Raw genomic sequence first — 19,822 nt, forward strand, 5'->3', positions numbered from 1 at the left:
CTATAAATTAAATTATTCTAAGAGCTTACTCTTCCCAATAGCCCATACTGACTTATTCTCGTTTTCCATTTAAACTTGAAACCAAGGTGTTCACCTACCTAGGAGTGAAAGTCACACGCACAATGGATGAACTATATAGTAATAATTTCAAAACATTGGTCGAACGAACAACACAGGACTTTAAAAGATGGTCGACACTTCCGATCTCACTAGCTGGCCGTATTAATACAGTTAAAATGACTACTTTGTCCTAGCTTGGAGTGCCTTTGTGGAGTTTGTTGAAGACTTTTCATTTCAGTGAACTGTAATCCGTACTGTGTCCGACTGTGCCCGACTATGTCCCTGTCTTGACTATTTTTTATTTATTTTTTGATCTATGATTGTCCACTGCTTTGTCCCACCACTTTTATTTTTATTTTATTTTCATTTTTTGTTTTAGCCTAGGGGGGAGGGGGGGGGGGGTCGTATATGTTTGTGTGTTTTGTGTGTTTACTTGCTTACATGTAATGTAATGAAAAAATTTATGGACGAAAAAGAAATGTAAAAATAAAGTTTACAAAAAAAGAAATGTACAAAGTAACTAGTAACTAAAGTTTTTAAATAGTTGTATTTTGATAAAAGTATAATATGTATAATATTAGAGGTAAAAGTACTGGAAAACCACAGCACATTATACACCTCCTCTATCTCAACACATGGACCTCTGGCTAGGCTATAGGGTTAATTGAAGTGATTTCTATACAATAGTGCACGTGCATGCTCACATGTTCTGATTATATTCATAACATTATTTCTGCCATTCACTGCATGCATAATGTTTCTATCAATCCCAGGGGGAGGTATAGAAAGCCAACCTCTCTCCTTAATCTGACATGAATCTGTACGGCAGCATAATGAATCTGCACAGGACAAGAGGTGTTTGGGGGAATAACACAAGAGGAGGGATATACAGGCGCTTGCGAATTGTTCGGGGGGGGGGGGGGGGGGGTATGCATTAAGCACCACGGCCATTGGAAATAAATTGGGCCTTATTGTCCTTACTTCCTATACCAATGATACTAATTAAGGCTCTGTTCCATTCTGCTCAAACAGATGGAAACACTCTGCTACACCAGTCTCAACTCTCAAAGTGTGGTCCAGGAACCCTCATAACCAAATGGCCCCTTGTGAGGCCCTCTGAGAATGTACAAATGGAACCTTATGGACCCTTACAGGTCCATTTGGTTCCATTTGGTTCCAGGGTGCTAAAATGTAAGACAACATTTCACACAAAACCCTAGAATATGGAGGTAAGAGGTTTCTGCCCATCAGCAACGATATACATATTTTGTAATGTTTTGCTTATTACTTCCATTCCACTATAGCTACGTGTGAAAGACAAACGTACTTCTGACTCCACTACATTTCGGGACTCGGGATCCCTGGGACGCAAAACTCTCAAAAATACAATATGAATACATTCACTTATAGTGAAATAGCGGACTTACATGCTACCTTGTAAGTCGGCTATTTCCCATTTACCATCTTGGGTGCATGCATTCATTTTGTATTAATTCTTTGGTCTGTCAAGGCCCTCTCTCCTCCATCCCCATGGCCTGCAAAACAAATGAATTAAACTTCTGTCTTCATTATCTTATCTGCGATTCCAATCAACCTCCCTAATCCATTCCAAACCCACGACTCGCTCACCCCTCCTCCAAACCTCCGCTGACATTTAATTTAGACCTCCGGCTTCTAGGAGAGGAGAGGAGAGGAGAGGAGAGGAGAGGAGAGGGGAGGAGAGGAGAGGAGAGGAGAGGAGAGGAGAGGAGAGGAGAGGAGAGGAGAGGAGAGGAGAGGAGAGGAGAGGAGAGGAGAGGAGAGGAGAGGAGAGGAGAGGAGAGGAGAGGAGAGGAGAGGAGAGGAGAGGAGAGGAGAGGAGAGGAGAGGAGAGGAGAGGAGAGGAGAGGAGAGGAGAGGAGAGGAGATATACAACTCAGCCTCTCAAATTATTTACACCGTAATGAACAAGCACCAAGCCGAGAGCCATTTCCCATTCGGAGGAGTAGGCCATCATTCCGGTTGGCTGGACCAGACGCTCGCTAATCGTGATGTGCCAAACGTTGGCTCTGTCAATATGTGTCTGTCTGTCACTCTGCGTGTGTGTGTGTGTGTGTGTGTGTGTGTGTGTGTGTGTGTGTGTGTGTGTGTGTGTGTGTGTGTGTGTGTGCGCATGCGTGCGTGCATGTGTTCTGATGAGTGTGTCCAGGTATGAACGTTGTTCTGATGATTGATGATATAATGATTCCCCCGACATCCGTCTTAATCATCTTTTGTGTGCATGTCACCGTTGAATGTGCAGCACACTTTTCAACAGTTTCAACATTCTATGTGTGTTGCTGCATGGGAGAAATGCAATAAACCTTTTGCCAACGTCCAGTCGGCCACTTGACATCATCAGCAAATCAAAAATAATTAAACACTACTAATAATGAATGAAAATTACTGGGTTTGTTTTTGCGCATGTTCGACAACCTTTCCGCATGTTCGGGACTTCGGATCTATGCCTTCTAATAGTACAACTGAAGATCTTTCTGTTTGCCGCTGCCTTTGATTGAGTTGCTTTTCTTTTTTTCCCCTCTCTCTTCTACACTGTATCTGTTATTTTTATTGAATAATTGTGTTTCCTTTGCTTGATAAGTACATTGAATTGCCTTGTTGAAATTTGTTATAGCCTACAGATAAAACTGCCTTGCATTGCCTATAGGCTGTCTAGTTAGTTATAGTTAACAAACATCTAGTCATTAGTCAATGTTACAAAGGCTGGAACATTCTGGATAGCGGTGCCTTTAGTATGACCCCTTGAAGATAACTTTGAAACTTATACTATCCTCCCTACAAATGCTATAGGGTTCAACATTCACACAAAATGATGACTTTGCCACTGCGCCACCCGAGGACAATGTCATATTTTTCCATAGGCTCTTCCTGGTTTTGTATGTGCCACCGATGCCACCGACCTAAGGGCCTACTGATGTGCATGAACTCGTAGCGTTCTCGGGTGGAATGCATGTATTGTACACACTGTCCCTTTGCCAAATAAACAAACAACACAAAATATAAATGTCAACACTAATCCCTTTCCCTTTCAGTGTGACCATAGCATCCTGACTGACACCTCACATCCAGACATGGAGGATTAGCTGCAGGTCTAAGACAGACATAATGTTGGCCATGTCCCTGGAGGAAGCCTTTGGTGTTTTTATACCGCCTTGACATTTCGCCAGGCTACATGGTACAGTATATGTGTAAGAAATGAAAATAAAAATAAAAATCAATAGCTGAGCATGCTGTGATATAATTCAACACACGGCGCTCGGGTGGCACAGCGACTGGTAAAGTGCCTGCCCACCACCGTAGAGGTTGTGGGTTTGAATCCACCGTGGTGGACCTATAGCTTTGTAGAACATAACATGCTATAACGTACGGTTAACAGTGATCAACTGTTGCACCACCTAGTTTAGTTTTTCTCAGTCATTTATGAATCTTTACTACTGTGTTTATGCACATGGATGCGACATACAAGCATATCTCTCCCTTAATTCTTTCATATGCATTATGCTAAACATAATAGCATCGTAATAGCATCCAGACAGCCAATCAGACATGATCACAAAGCGTAAACAAGATGTTATACTGAGCATCCAGATATTATACAGTATGTCATAATGCCTTCACATACTGACTCAGATGAAAAGGCCTTTCATGGTATTGGTATCTACAGACTGAAACAAGTGTAATGCCATGTTGATGTTTACATCGCACAGCATGGATCTTTGCGGTGCATCTTCATAATCAATAATGTTTGTGATGAGGCTGCACTGTAAACTGACTGTTAATTTAACTGTGACGATCTGAATGTCACACTCCCTGTGTGATTAATGTCAGACATGCGATGTGTTTTGTAATGCATTCACGTACGAAGAGCACGCACGCATGCTCTTCAAAATGCACACAGTCATATCATTATGTCCGAACTAGGGGCAGCCACTGCTGAGTGCGTAGGTGAGAGTAGGTGAGTAAGTACAGTATGCCTTGGGAACTCATAGTGACTCGTAGGTCAGGACCATAGTTGTTCCGATGCCGATACAGTATTCACAAATTCAAAAAGGCAAATCTTCCTCGGCAGCATTCTGGTGTGTGCGTGCGTGTGGCCTATACCTGGTAATGAGACAGCATGTTGAGTCTCTTCCAGTCGCTCTCTATCTTGGTGGTGATGTCCTCATCTTGGAGGATCATGCGCTGTCCTCTACCCTGACGCCACTCTGTTGAGAGAACAAATGTCAGGAAATGCTTAATGGTGCCTAATACATACATACACACACCTCCATTAGAAGAATAGTCGACTAATCGATCGAGGGAGTCTGATTCGACTGCCAATCTCTTAGTCGAATAAGAAATTATTTGACAACCAGCATTTGGCCAATCATATTCGACTAGCTTATATAAATTCTTAGTCTGGGAGAGGCTACGTGCACGCGCACACGCACACGCACACACACACACACACACACACACACACACACACACACACACACACACACACAGTATAAAAGCTACATAACCAGTAAGACGCCTGAGGGCGAGTGACCTTCAGACTGCTGGGCGAGTGCTGGCGCTTTGGCATGGGGGGTAAGATTTTAATTTTCGGGCCTGTTAAGAACTCTATTTTTCGCCGGCTGCCGGGCAAGGCTGCACTAATAACTTTGGGGCGGGCCCGTCTAGAGTTTAAATGGACAGGTATTAGTCAAAAGGGAGACATCGAAGAGGGAGGATGAATGGGGAGGATCAACATATGGAATGCCAGAACAGGTTAGCTCCATATATGGAGATCTACGGGTTTGAGGTTTGAGGTCAGATGTAGAGTTGCTGGCCAATATTGATGATCAGGATGGAGATCCCTGATGATCTCATGTGATGTCACATGCTCTCTCACCCCAACCAACCAACACACACACTGACGGGAAATGCACGATTCCATAGTTAATTGCGACCTTCGGTCACAATGAGTTTATTATGAAGCTACAGCATAATGGATGTTAATGTTTCCCCATTTGTCTATATAGTTTGCATGCAAACTGTGCAATGTGCATTATGTAATAATGCAAAACATAATGTAACAAGTGCAAGGATTTAAATTCAGCGTATAGCAGTTGGAATGTTTTATATCTCATGCAATTAATTCAATGCAATCCACCACCGAGGACTGATACAAGCCCTGAGAGCAGAGCACAAGACCCTCTGTGTGTGTGTGTGTGTGTGTGTGTGTATGTGTGTGTGTGTGTGCGTGCGTTCATATACTGAATGTGTATTTTACATCCTTGTGGAATACAACAGCCACCTTCAGCTTCCACACACTTCATGGGGGCCTTTATCTCTCACACACACACACACACACACACACACACACACACACACACACACACACACACACACACACACACACACACACACACACACACACACACACACACACACACACACACACACACACACACACACAATTTGGAAATCAGGGCTTTGTTCTGGTTTCATCCCAGGTCTTCTGTTATGTCGTTATTTCACCCCCCCCCCCCCCCCCCTCCATTTGTTTATGGAGCGCTGTGGAACCGGGACGGGGGACACGGCTGCTCATTTGCATGTTTATAGGAAGATGTACTGTTACGACGGCCCTAGTCTCTCAGCATCACTCGCACACATTCTTCTAACAATATCCCAGTGTATGCTCCTCAGGCGGAGCTCCATCACACGTCGCTGTGATTGCTGCTTTGTCTTCTCCGTTCGTGAGTGGAATGGAAGATGACAGGGATGGTGGGGCTGAGGTGGAGGGGGGTATCACGCTTTTTGGGTTTTTTTTTTTTTTACTTGCGTAAAAGTATCAATAATGCAATATCGAAACACACAAATTATTGCTATCAAAATGCACTTAAAATTACCAAAAGTAAAAGTACTCATTATGCAGAATGTTCCATTTCAATTTTGACATTTAATTTTATATATATATATATATATATAAATATAATGAGCTTGTAGATCAGCTATGTGTGGTTGCACAATGCTTAACAGTATAATAAACCAAACTGGAATGTCAAACAATAAAAACACAATAACGTATTCATACAGAATGGAGGAATCATCCACTCGTTTGTTCTGGAGAACAAACAATCTTTTGTTGACTCAGTTATGATAATGTTGGCAGTGTCTGATATGTTTCTATATCACAGGTGTTGTGATTAGAGTGGAATCGTTCAGAAAGGCAGTGGGGTTATCAATGTATTTTTTGTTTGTTTGTTTTTCATGCAGGCTTTAAGTAGCCTACTTTCAATTTATTTATTTATTTTATTATATATAATATTTTTTGGATGTGCTACCTTTTTTGGAATTATTTTATTTCCTACTTTTATATTTTTTAAAGCTTGTTAATTGCGCAAGCAATCGGCTGGGTATCGGTGTTGTCAAGGTTGGTATATGGGTCTGAAGGATGGGTCTAAAGGATTTAGAACAGCAGTTGTATTAGTTAGTAGCAGTACTAAATAGTAAGTGTTAAATGACGTATACTGGATCTTTTGTCCACTAGTCCCTTCCTAACATTTTACTCTAGTTTTTATTTGTTGACGAAATTGTCAGTATATTTAGTCTTAGTTTTAGTCATCATAGCTTAGTTTTCATTTAGTTTCTATTAAGGTTTCGTCAGTGAAAAAAGGTAGTCGACGAACATATTTCGTCTTAGTTTTAGTCGACAAAAACAACTCATTGTGTCGACTGTCCCTTTAAGACTTCCTAGTTTCACTCTCCATTCGTTTAGTGGAGAGGGGATCAGAGTCTCGCCTTGTTTCCTCCACACGACTCTCCCTGCAATAACAAGAAGAGGAGCTCAGCGGGGGGGCTTAGAGCAGTCGATGGGAGGGGGGGGGGGGGGGGAGTTTGGGGGAAGAGTCAGACGCTGCAAACACGGAGCTCTGTTGCCGCAGATGAAAAAGGAAGTGGATAGGACTTTGGCCCGGCGGCTCTAATCACACACATTGATCCGAAACAGCGAGAGTCAGAGAACAAGAGAGAGAAAGAGAGAGAGAGAGAGAGAGAGAGAGAGAGAGAGAGAGAGAGAGAGAGAGAGAGAGAGAGAGGAGGGGGGGAGGAGGGAGAGAGGGGGGGGGGTGATTGATTTAACCAGATCTTTTCTCCCACTCCCTCTCGTGTACATGCATTATGTCTGTTATTTATCTCTCTTCTCCATTCTACTCTTGTCTTCTTTGCGTATCTTGTCTTCTTTGCGTATGCAAATGGTTCGTGAATCATACTTATTTCATAATATTGCTGTCGGGCTTGAATCCCCATATTTCTTTTTATGTTCTTCATGAATGAATGTCCTACTGTCGTACAAGAGTGTCAAGCATAAGTAGTGAAACTAGACGATATCCAAGCTACAACACTTGTGTCTGTGGGTTTTATGTGTGTGCGCCGCAGAATGTGATGATTTCTTTGGCTGAGCACGTGTGATGATGTATGATGATTGGTGATGTATATATGATGATAAGAGCACTTCGCACAAGTGTGATATTTTTGTACACACAGTCACACACGCACGCCACGCGCACACACACATGTGCCAAATAGCTTCGGCAAACATAGCTGATCTACAGTACAACAAGCTCACAAAGCGCTCTGTGACACATTGTGAGGCTTTTACATCGGCTGTTCAAATGTTTCGCCCCCAGAATAGGGATGCTACGGTGCAAGTGGTTAACTGATTCGATGAAAAGTCGAGGCTCCCCTGCACCACGGTTCCACAGTCCACATCCCATGAGGCATTAATTCACAGCCTGTCTGTCTGCCTGGAGAGAGGCAGCCTGATCGTAGGCACTAGGCACCCATTGATTTTCTTTTTACCAAAGCCTCTCTTCCAGAGCCAAAAATACACCTCCTCTTAGACGGAGAGAGAGAGAGAGAGAGGTCTGTGTCTCTCCACTCCATCTCAGGAGAGTTGACTTCCAGCTTCAGCTGCCTCTGATGTTTATAAGTTGAGTCTCCCTCCAGCCAAAACTTTCCATCGATCGGGTCTCATGTCGGCCAGTGTCTGAGTCAGATGATTGATCAGCTAATCAATCCAGACACTCACTGATCCTTTCCCGCTAAAAAGCTCTCCTTTTGTGTCTCCTCTCCTCTCCTCTCCTCTCCTCTCCTCTCCTCTCCTCTCCTCTCCTCTCCTCTCCTCTCCTCTCCTCTCCTCTCCTCTCCACTCGATTTCCTTTAATTACTTTATTTCCTCTGTCTCTATTTGTCATTGGGCACCAGCTGAGTAATATTCCTTAAAGATGGAGTGCCACAATTTCTGTATTTTTCCAGTTTTTCTTTTGTCTATGAGGTGACAGTACTTCATTAGACACCCTGGAGTCGTTTTTATGTGCAAAATCACGGCAAAATCACGGCGGAATCTCTCGGAAATACCGCAAATGACTGCAAATTCTTTATTTGCGTTTTTGAGGGGCGCTAGCCCCTCCTATATACAGGTTTAATGTTTGTGTTTAGTTCAATGTTTGTTTTAAAAACACCATTGACAATGAAGGGAAAATGTCATCTTCCTCCACACACACATTTTTGTGTGTTGTTACTGCTGTTGCATCCTACCCTGTTGTCTGTGGCGCTTCTGCATCCAGTGTGAACTATAGTGTCTGTATTCCTCACCGCCTCATTCTGGTATTTGAAGTGTTGTTGAACAACATTGCTTCTCCCTAGTTGCCTGTTCATTAGAATCATGGGTCTGGCGGCATTGGAAGCAGACTCGTGTCAGAGTGAGACATTTTTGCCAACAATGATTGGCCCTTCTATATGGACACTGCACAGCAGCGTACTTTCATACAAAATTGGTCTGCGATATGCGTTTTATATTGCTTTATATGGATATGAAACGGCACTGTTAAAAAACTAGTTTTAGCCCAGAGCCAGTTGCTAGGCAGTGCGTTGCTCACTCCCGTACGCACGGAACGTGCTCATGCATGCGTACGTAGACTACTGTTATAATTAGGATATTCTCTGGCTCTTTTCTCAGAAACTATACGTTGCTGTCCGTTGTGCTGCTCAGACATCCGAGGTTCAGATCTGATTTCAGATGTTCCATCACGTTGCGATTGAAACATGTTTCTCGAGAAAGATAGCTAGCGTGAGCTAATACTAATATTAGCCTTTTCTTACAATGGAGGTCTGCGAGCGGGGAAAACAGAAGTAGGCTACTTGAGTAGTAATCTCCCCAATTCCGGCCCGCGCAAGCAAACTATCACTTGTGGCCACATGGCAGCAGTCTAAGTGTTAAAGTATAGCTATAAGTTATAATGCATAAAAAAAATGGTATTCAGACAAGCAGCAATGGATTAAACGCTCCCCCTCCAAAAAAAGAATGTCTCTGTGACACCTCTAGGGGCCGCAGTCAGCCTTCAAAGATGAGGAATGATGCGTTGAATTTGACTGTCCACTTCCTGATTGGTTAGTCATTTGCCGGCAGAAAACATTGGACCAATAACAAAGCTTCTAGGAAAATGTTTGAATGCAGACTGCGACCCCTAGAGGTGTCACAGAGACTACATTTTGGGGGGAGCGTTTAACCCATTGCTGGCTGTCTGAATACAAAAGATCATACCCGTCTGAACTGAGTGGTGCTGCCGGGGTGATTAGTGGGTGTCTGACTAGTGAGTGTCTGATTAGTGGGTGTCTGACTAGTGAGTGTCTGATTAGTGGGTGTCTGACTAGTGAGTGTCTGATTAGTGGGTGTCTGACTAGTGAGTGTCTGATTAGTGGTTGTCTGATTAGTGGTTGTCTGACTAGTGGTTGTCTGACTAGTGGTTGTCGGCTCTCAGCTTCCCAACAGTGCAACACTCTCTCTCTGTTTCTAGCTCAACAGTGCCACTTTAGCACTTTAGGTACCCCAAACATACGGACATACAGACATAGGGATAGACATAGGGACAGACAGACATTGCTGTTCCTTGGAGTGGCTGCACCACTCAAAAAGAGGCAAGCATAAACATAAGAGGTTGTTCAACTTATTAACGTTTGCTGCTAGGAAAAATATTGTTTTGTTTTGGATCAAGGATGTTGCTCCATCAAAGAAATCATGGCATAACATTATAATGGGCTGTATTCCTTGTGAATACATTACATGCATGTTGCATTCTAAATTGGACACTTTCTACAAAATTTGGGACCCTTATTTGAATCATATTGGAACCACACTGTCTGCCACGATACTTGGAGGTTTTCCGTACCAACCTTAGATATCTTATATGCCAGCATTCTTCCCTAGTGGGTGCTCTGCTTTGGGGCGGGGGCTTGTCTGCCCTTTGGGTATGGGGGGGTGGTCGCCCGGGCAGGGGTCTCGATGCGTTGCGTCGGGCCGCTTCTTGGGGCGGTGGCGGTTGCCGCCTTTGAGTGGAGCATGCATGGGTCTGCTTTTGTTGTAATTATTTGGTGCCTATATGATAACTATTGTCTGCCTTTTTAATATATGTAATTAATGTACTGTATGGATGTATTCCCTGATTGAGAATCAAAATTCGAAAGTCACTTGTCATTTTGGTTCATTGTCCTTGTCATGTCTTTGTATATTCAATCTTTTTATTTATAATAGTGTTGTGCGTGAGCTGTTTTTTTTTTCTGTTTTTTTTGTTTTGTTATTATGTGTTTGTTATTATGTTTTTGTTGTGTAATGTCTGTTTGTCTTTAAAAAACCAATAAATATACTTTATAAAAAATAAAAATAAAAGAGGCAAGCACACCCCACTCAGTACTACTAGGAGGCTCACACCAGCCCAAAATACTGCATTAATACAGAGATGTTGCACATTTAATGTAGGTTTTGAGAGAGCGAGTACTCCAAGCACTGCCACTGTGTACCACTCTGTGTTTATATAATGCATCTTTTACTCTGTGTGCGTACATAAGTGCTCGTGCAGACTGCGATCATTCATCATCAACCTCAAAGCGCTGTCTTATTTTAGACATGATAATTGACTGATATTGGTGCAGTCCCCAATGTCTTAGCAGATATGGGTCACGCCATGCGTCTTGTGTGTGAGAGATTTAATGATCAGGGAATTGGGTGTGTGTGTGTGTGTGTGTGTGTGTGTGTGTGTGTGTGTGTGTGTGTGTGTGTGTGTGTGTGTGTGTGTGCGCGCGTTGGTGCATACGTGCGTGCATACGTGCGTGCATGCGCACATCATTCATGTGTGGGTGTCTTCGCACATACCTGTGTATGTGAGTAATGGTATTATCTCGGGTTGTTTATGTGCCAATAGCTCCAGTCAATCTTAATACCGTGCCATATTTTTTTGCAGTTTAATACTGCCAGATGGGATTTGTTGTGGCCACTGTTGTTTGCTAGTGATGCCGTATTTATAACCGGGCCATGGCTGTTTGTTTGTGTGCCGTAGGGACGGCGGCTAAATGAAGAGACGGGGTTTAGTGTTTTGATGACATATTCCTGGGATGAAATTGTTTTATGGTCCCTGCCAGGGCGTTATGTGTTGTCCTATTATTGTTTTATTATGAGAGCGAATTGGAAATCGTCTGTTGTCTGAGAGAGCCGTCTCCTTGCTCGACGGATGTGTCTGCCTGCGTGAAAATACATTTTGTGCATGTTTGTATATTTTATGGTTGGCCGATATAGGTGCAAGGATACGTTACAATTTATAGTTTGGGCATATTTCCGTAGCAGATGCTTTTTATCCAAAGTGACTCACAAGTGTGAGTAAAGTATCACGAATCCTTGTCAACAAACAAGATACACAGTTGAGTATAAAGAGAACAATGGAGTGCTGCAAGAAAGTATGGATACCAGGTAAACATCAAACCTAGCATCTGTCTAAACCGCATATGCTATCTTGTGGTCAAGAAAACAAAAATGTGTTGACAAGTAACCAACAGCTACTTGTCTCGTCCTACTAGTAAGTATATCTGCATGGTAGACTAGCATCTAACAAAAAAGAAATAAACAAAAAAATCTCAGGAATTCAAGGCTTATGGGCTGTGTAATTGATAGAAAATAAGTATTTTTTGGGGTGAACTTTGTATTCTTTCTTAAGTGGTATTGTACAAAGTCATGCGGGTCCTACTGGAAAATTGTTGCCCAACGTTGTCTGTAGTTTTGTGTTAAGTCTTTATTGTTCTTCATTAAAGAGTACAAAAGTCTAACGTAATTTACACATCCTATAACTGGGTAGGATGCCAGAAACAGATGAGTGACTGAGTGACTGACTATCGTAAACGACACAGAGCCACCTCACTGGCAATATCGCCGGGGCAATTTGTTTATTTTTTCCCCACAGTTCTTACATGAGTCGATTATAAGATGACCCAATGGTATTTTCCATAGAGAAAAGCGTCTGTGACCCAGATATCTGTGACCCAGGGGAGGGACGTCAGGACTTCTGTATAATAGTCTGATTGTCACAGCATCATTCTGATGCCGAGTGATATTAGGCAGAAAGCTGTGCGTTCTTACCGAGGTCCATGTCGGAGGCCTTCTGCCGGTGGGAGTGAGGGATGTTCTTGTAGATAGCGTCCAGGATCTTCTCCTTCACCTGGCTGATGGTGTCACAGTTCAGCACCTTCACCTGGATCTCCGGGCTCTTCTCGTTCTCTGGGTGGATGCAGTTCACGACCTACAGCAGCAAAAATAAAAAATAAACATGACATCACACGTTTTATGTTTTCCGCCCCGTGTTGCCTGTTGACAAGGCAGAGTGTTTTCAAAGACTTCCACTCTGGTCCCTGGAAAGGGCTTTCCTGCATTTTCAATCCCCGAAAAAAAATATTTTCCTACATTTTCAATCCCCGCAAATGTCTTTGCTGTCTATTTATTTTGTCATTTCCGCCATTGGGTGAAAAGATGCTTCCTGTAATTGCGGAGATAGAAAAAACTCTCCCCAGAGGGTGGAAGAGATACTTGTAGCTGATGAGCGTCCAAATTATGAACACCACCACCACCACCACCACCACCATCATCATCATCATCATCAACAACAGCGAAGCACTCACCGGTCATTACGAGTTCAGGGAACAGATTTTCACTCATTGGAAGCTATAAAAAAAACGTTTATAGCTTTATGTCTTTTGGTTTTACTGTCCTATCGTTGGCCAATAAGTGGCTCACGGTAAAACGATTGATAGAGTAAGTAATACATGTCTAAATCAATGTTCTGTTTATAGTTACTCAAAATCCACCCAAGGGTACCACTTTCAATTTTCACCCTTTCAGACTCAGGTCAAATTAATTAGAGATGTTAATTGCCTTGCAATAATACAGTACCCGTCCCTCGTTAAACGCTATAATTACTGATTTAATAATTTTTACCATTTTTACATAATACACAACAAAGAGCGAAAAATAAGCAAGATTATTCAAGGCAAAGCATCTTAACAAGCCAATAGAAATTAACTACTTTCAAGCAGGCGTCCCCATTTTGAGTCTATTATAGGCAAAAAAATCTTCATTAGCACAGTTAGACTCACAGCATAATTGCCAAAGTAATTTGGTCAAATTTACATTTCTGCCTAGCTCAACTCTCTTAACACTGCATGCTGCCTCATTGTGACTCATTGCCTTATGAGTCAACCTGTTATTGACTTGCCTGGTTTCTCTCTGTTGACTTCAGTCTGAACAGCTTAATGGAAAGTGTATTTGGGACATGGAAATGAGACGAGACAGGATGGCTGTAAACACTGTCTGCTTCTCCCTCGGTGACTGAGCAGGTCACACACACACCGCGTGCGCGCACACATGCGCACGCACACGCACACGCACACGCACACACACGCACACACACACACACACACACACACACACACACACACACACACACACACACACACACACACACCCCTGTACCGCAGGCTCCAGTTTTTGACAGCTCAGGTCACAACAGGAAGTGAAGTCATCACTCCTTAGGTCAAGCGTGAAAACGACAACTTTAACGTCAGCCGCGCACTTGTCTCCAAACCGCCAACCCATAACCACCCTCTATCTCTCTCTGGTGAGCCAACTGGCCCCTCGCTCCCAAGCCCGGCATGGACCCCCAGGTTGGGTGAAGTGAACCCTTCTTACCAGCGTCTTGTAGTCAATCTGCTGTCGGATCAACTTGTCCTCGCTGAGCGAGTAGCGTGCCTCTCCTGTGATGGAGTCGATGGGGCCCTTCTCCATCTGCTGCTTGATGGCACAGAAGAGCGAGAACAGAGGCTCCCCCGCACACTCCTGAACACCAGAGAGAGAGAGAGAGAGAGAGAGAGAGAGAGAATTGGAAAGATTGAGAGAAACTCACTTCCAAGGAAAGGCGCGCTCAACTCAAAGGGCAGTCTTAGGGTGTGAAAATGATCCGCAATCTCTTAGGAAGTCTTTAGGAGTCTTTAATAAAGATCAGCTGCATCAAGACTTTCGGCACATAGGTCACAAGCCTCAGCGTTTCCAACACTGAGAGAGACATCACCTTCAGTCAACTCAATGACATGTCCAATAACATCAGGGAGTTGAAATTCTATCCGATATGGTTGCTGTCAGGCAGGAACCTTGTTTTTCATTTTTTATTTATCTTTATTTTGTAATGACTTTGTTATACTGTACCACAGTGTCACACAAAGTAGCGGAGATAGAAGATCTACAAGCTCAGAGTCACAGCGCATTGTGATGTGTTTTGATCCAACGGTCATTAAGACCGACAACCTACCTCTATCCCTAACCATAACCGCAAGCACGGGAGCAGCGCATGTTTGAGCGCTAGTCCAACCGTTGTTACCGCATGTCGGACTGATGCTCCGTCGGAATTGCATCCGGATCTCCCATTTTTAACCCATTCTGACCTGAGATCAGATTCATACGAGGTTTCCGCCGGACACACACTGGTCTGATGAACCCATTCTGACCTGAGATCAGATTCTAAAAATGTCAGTCGCTCTTCGATTTTTCAAAAATAGCAGACCTACAAGCTCGTATCGCGCCACTCGGTGGCGCGATATGAGCTTGTAGATCTGCTATTTTTAAATAGCTAAAGCATAACATGATGCTGACACCAAAATGGGTGCCCGGTCAGAATGGGTTAAGTGAAAGTCTGCTTGTGAGGTTTTATAAATATTGAACAAGATTGAATAGAGTGAGAGAACCATTACCTTGCCTCACCTCAATGAGAGGTACTGTAACATCAGGGAGGTGAAAAAAAATCTAATATGTTGAGTTTCTCTCTCTCTCTCTAACTCTCTCTCTCTCTCTCTGATGTTCTCTGCCTCCAGAAGTTGCTGAGTGGGTCGCCTTTCTAAACATCCTATCCCAAACCCCATTTCCATCTCTTAAGTTAAAGGGGAGCTGCATCCATAATGTACAAACTTTGATTAAACGGAAATCACCGTTTTTCTTTGGGGGGGGGGGGGGGGGGGGGGAGTTTTGATGTATAAAAAAGTGAGAAATGCCTCTCCAGACAGAGCCAAGTATCTATCTGCACTCTGCCGTTCATCACAGCTGTCGTAACGATAGATGAACCGAGAGTTGGAGTTTAAAGACGTGTTTTTTGGAGTGCAAAATGTTTTACACTTTGAGTTAAACCAGGGGTCTTCAGAAGGGGATCCGGGACCCCTATAGGGGCTCCTCAGAGTTACTACAGGGGGCAACGCCAAATGTTTGTGTGATAGGATAATTTGTTTTGCATTAACCACTAGAACACTATATAGCATCCCTATTCTGAGGAGAACTTTAGCCAAAAAATTGCCAATATACGAGCCTCGCACTGATATTGTAGATTTGCTATTTTTGGCAAAATGTTTTGGTGATAAATAGTGAGGGTTTAAGCGGTTAATTGTAAAAAAAAAAACCAGCTGTACAACATTGATATTTTGATAGTCAATGAAGCTAAATAAAAAGGGTTTAATCTACAAACCAATAGAGGTCCCTGCTACATCTCTCTCTCTCTCTCAGCCAAGGGGTCCTTGGGCTGAGAAACATCAAAGACCCCTGGACTTAACTGCCAAAGGTGTCTTTATTATTATATAGGGACAATATTGTGCAGTTCTAAAATATCCTACTCCTGGAAGAGTATGAGGCTGGTTTTTTTATTATAAATATTTTTTATCCCACGATTTTGTAACCCATTTTTCACCCCTGTGTCAATCATCTAATGTGATCCTGGGCTCTACACACCTTCCACCAACATAGTCCCCATATATGGGGGACAAGGAGAGAGCAACGGACTTGAACTCATGCTTCCTTCATGCCTGAGTGTCCAAGTTGCTCCTTTACACCTGACAGGGGGGAGTTTCCCTGGTTGGACGTAGTGCGTGGAAGGAACACGTTATTCCAACCAGTTCCTTTCCCCTCCATCAGGCGCCCCGGCTGGCCAGGGGGAGGCAGTTTAGTGACCAGGATTACTGCATGTTTTTTGTGAGGGTACCTACCCTAGGGGACACGGGGAGAACATGCAAACTCCACACAGAAAGGCCCTTTCGCCAACCCCGCCTTCGGATATGGCCACTGATGACGCGGAGGAGGAAACACACCGCCAGCGCCCACAGCGTCCCGAGCGGGAATCGAACCCAGGACCTTCTAGCTGTGAGGCGACAGCACTACCAACTGTGCCACCGTGCCCCCGAGTATGAGGCTGGTTGGACATTTCAAGAATCGTTACCTTGAGGAACTTGTAGAGAAGGAACGTGAACCAGTTTGTGAGCATCTTCTCTGCTACCGACTCAGTCCTGGAATAAACACACACACACACACACACACACACACACACACACACACACACACACACACACACACACACACACACACACACACACACACACACACCACAGTTACATTACATTATATTATCATGACACCCTCATAAATATTCAACGTCGTAATTAAATAGGCTATTCTCTCGGAAATGATGAGGGGTGTTAATGAAAAGGTATTGTGAAGACGCTGGGCTATAACAGCGGATCCATGGCACACGGGACGATGGCCTTTCCAAACAATCTGACGGGCTATGGCTTTTCATGCATCGGGAGGGGGGGGGGGGGGGCTCGTCTTGGGCGGGCGGCCAGGGTCCTTTAACCCATTTATACCTGAGGACGATTCTAAAATAAAAAGGCTTCTAGGTTCAAACAGTTTTCAGAAAGATGTTTCTATGTCAGTGGTGCTCAACCTATTTCATGTCAAGGACCCCAGACTGATCTGTATTTGGCCGCTAACACCCCCCTCCCCCCATTCTGAAAATATGTTGTTCCAGGGACGCCCCAAGAAGCAAAGATTTGAGTTAAAACCGTTCGCAGTGACAGAATATATATATATTCAAAGATTTGCGATACATTTTCACGATTTTTAACGGCTAAACTTTCAAATGATGGTGAAGGTGGTTCAACGCCGAAGCAACACATAATGCGTTCCCGTCCCAAATGGGTTAATACGAGGCAACGCAATTAAAAGGCTTTATTTGATCCGGGCGGATTGGTGTCGTTATAGAGCGGCTTGTAATAACACTGTCCTCATTATCAGCGGTTCTATTCAGACGACCAACACTCGATCTGTCTGCAATAGAAAGTGAATGAATACATCTATACCGTGTCTGTCTCTATAAGCCTCGCATCCATTCCACGCCCCACTGGTGTGTGTGTGTGTGTGTGTGTGTGTGTGTGTGTGTGTGTGTGTGTGTGTGGCAAGTGGCATGAGGGAGAAAGGTGACAGGGATCGGATTTCCTATAACCCCCTACCTGCCAGCAACAGGGGTGTGTGGGCAATCTGACTGGGAACACCTCAATACACACACACACACACACACACACAGACACACACACACCACATCACACCATCCTCCGCTCGCAGGCGGGCATCAATATTTCAGGATTAAGGTCTATTGTCCCTGTGTGTGTGTGTGTGTGTGTGTGTGTGTGTGTGTGTGTGTGTGTGTGTGTGTGTGTGTGTGTGTGTGTGTGTGTGTGTGTGTTGCCCGGCGCCTCCTGTTGGTGATACAGCACCTGGAGGGGATTAACTTCCTCTCACTGAGCCCCGCCCCCTCCCTCCTCTGTCCACAGAGCCAGGGGGTCTACAAGGTCACATTTCATCTTTTCTTTCATCTCTCTCTCTCTCTCTCTCTCTGGTAATCATACACACAACCAAATCCTCTTCATGTCCATGAATGCAGCCAATCCATAACACGGACAAAAGGACCATAAGTAAAGGAGTGGGGGGGGGGGAGAGAGAGAGAGAGAGAGAGAGAGAGAGAGAGAGAGAGAGAGAGAGAGAGACAGAGACAGAGACAGAGACAGAGACAGAGAGACAGAGACAGAGACAGAGACAGAGACAGAGACAGAGACAGAGACAGAGACAGAGACAGAGACAGAGACAGAGACAGACAGACAGACAGACAGACAGACAGACAGACAGACAGACAGACAGACAGAGACAGTGTGAAGGGGAGAATGATACAATAATGAAAGGAATGGGTTTAGTCTGGCCTTAATCTTCGCAAGTTGCTGTTCCTTGTCCCACTTGAGACGTGCGTGCGTGCGTGCGTGGGTGCGTGCGTGCGTGCGTAATGCTATACCGCACTGACACTGCTCTCACACCTGACAGTGATACACTGGTAAGTATCCGCTACATCTGTTGCACACTGGTATCGGATTGGTACGCGCAAGTAATGGTTATTGGAATTGGTATCGGAAAGAAATGATATCGGGAGCTATTATTTGGGGGCCCACTTATGACCCACAGGTTAAGAATGACTGCGTTAAGCCGGTATTTATGCAGCTGTGTCTGAGAAGCACGCTCCACTTCAATCACATGTTGAACGGAACACAGCTTGACGTCGGGAAGCATTTCAATTTCCCACTCTGCCCCACGCCTTCCCAGCGGCCCCACCCCTTAATTTGTCTCCCGACGGTTCTGCAAGACAAGTGCATGCGCGCACTTGTCCTGCACACGTCACAATTCAAAATGCTAAAGAGACAGAGAGAAGTTAGGAAGAAAGCTGACAGAGAAGGAAGGAAGATGGGGGACAGATGGTTGTGGAAAGACTCTCCTTAGTTAGAGCTGTGTGCCTGGTGCTTGTGTTCCAGAGCCGCTTGAATTGCAGACGGGGGTGTGTGTGTGTGTTTGCGTGTGTTCGTGTGTGCTATCGTGTCAAATTTAATTTGAGAACATTGTTTTATAAATTGCCCACAAACACCACAGAGACTGTGGGTAATGACGACTGAAAGCCCAAACCACACCGGTAGGGACTCCTAAGGTCAAACACACCAATGCAACTCATTGCAACTCAATGAGTTGCATTGCTGTGGTTGACCTTAAAAAACGTCTTGTCCCGTATCGACCCTTTGTGTGGTTTGGGCTTTTCTTCCTGTATTTCTTCGCGTTTGACCTATGCCCAGCTTTGTGTCTGTGTGTAGCAGATAGCGAGGATTTGATTGGCTGAGGGCTTAAAAAGTGAGGACAGAAAAGTGAGGACACCAATTGTGATTGGTCGGAATATGTTGATGTGTAAGAGCGCCCCTCACTTCAAACAAGTGTGATTTCTTTTATTTTTGTTGATATTGTTCATGTCATGTCTATGAATTGATTGCATGGGGCCTAAATGGAAACAAGACCGCAAGGACTATTTTTGGTGCTATCCCTTTTGGAATAAGTGTTTGACTGTATACTCAATCAATCAATCAATCAATCAATCAATCAAGACTAAATCCGAATTTGAAATTAATTTCAAAAATCCATTGTTGTGCATCCGGCTTTGTCGAGCGTCTCCATGCGAACACAAATGGCCCGCGTTTGGTTAAAGGG

The 19,822-nt window shown here is 44.0% G+C and overlaps 1 protein-coding gene across 1 annotated transcript in view; it reads right to left on the minus strand.

Moving 5' to 3' along the window:
- The window catches only part of plxna4 (plexin A4), a 345,542-nt gene that overhangs the window by 28,607 nt on the left and 297,113 nt on the right, over positions 1 to 19,822 (minus strand). The window contains 4 exon segments of the mRNA XM_083757955.1: positions 4,201 to 4,304; positions 12,530 to 12,689; positions 14,132 to 14,278; positions 16,692 to 16,758. Of these exon segments, the coding sequence (XP_083614081.1) occupies positions 4,201 to 4,304; positions 12,530 to 12,689; positions 14,132 to 14,278; positions 16,692 to 16,758 (478 nt within the window).

The sequence above is a fragment of the Protomyctophum parallelum genome (assembly GCF_964188405.1).
Source record: "Protomyctophum parallelum genome assembly, chromosome: 22".
In the NCBI taxonomy this organism is placed as follows: domain Eukaryota; kingdom Metazoa; phylum Chordata; class Actinopteri; order Myctophiformes; family Myctophidae; genus Protomyctophum; species Protomyctophum parallelum.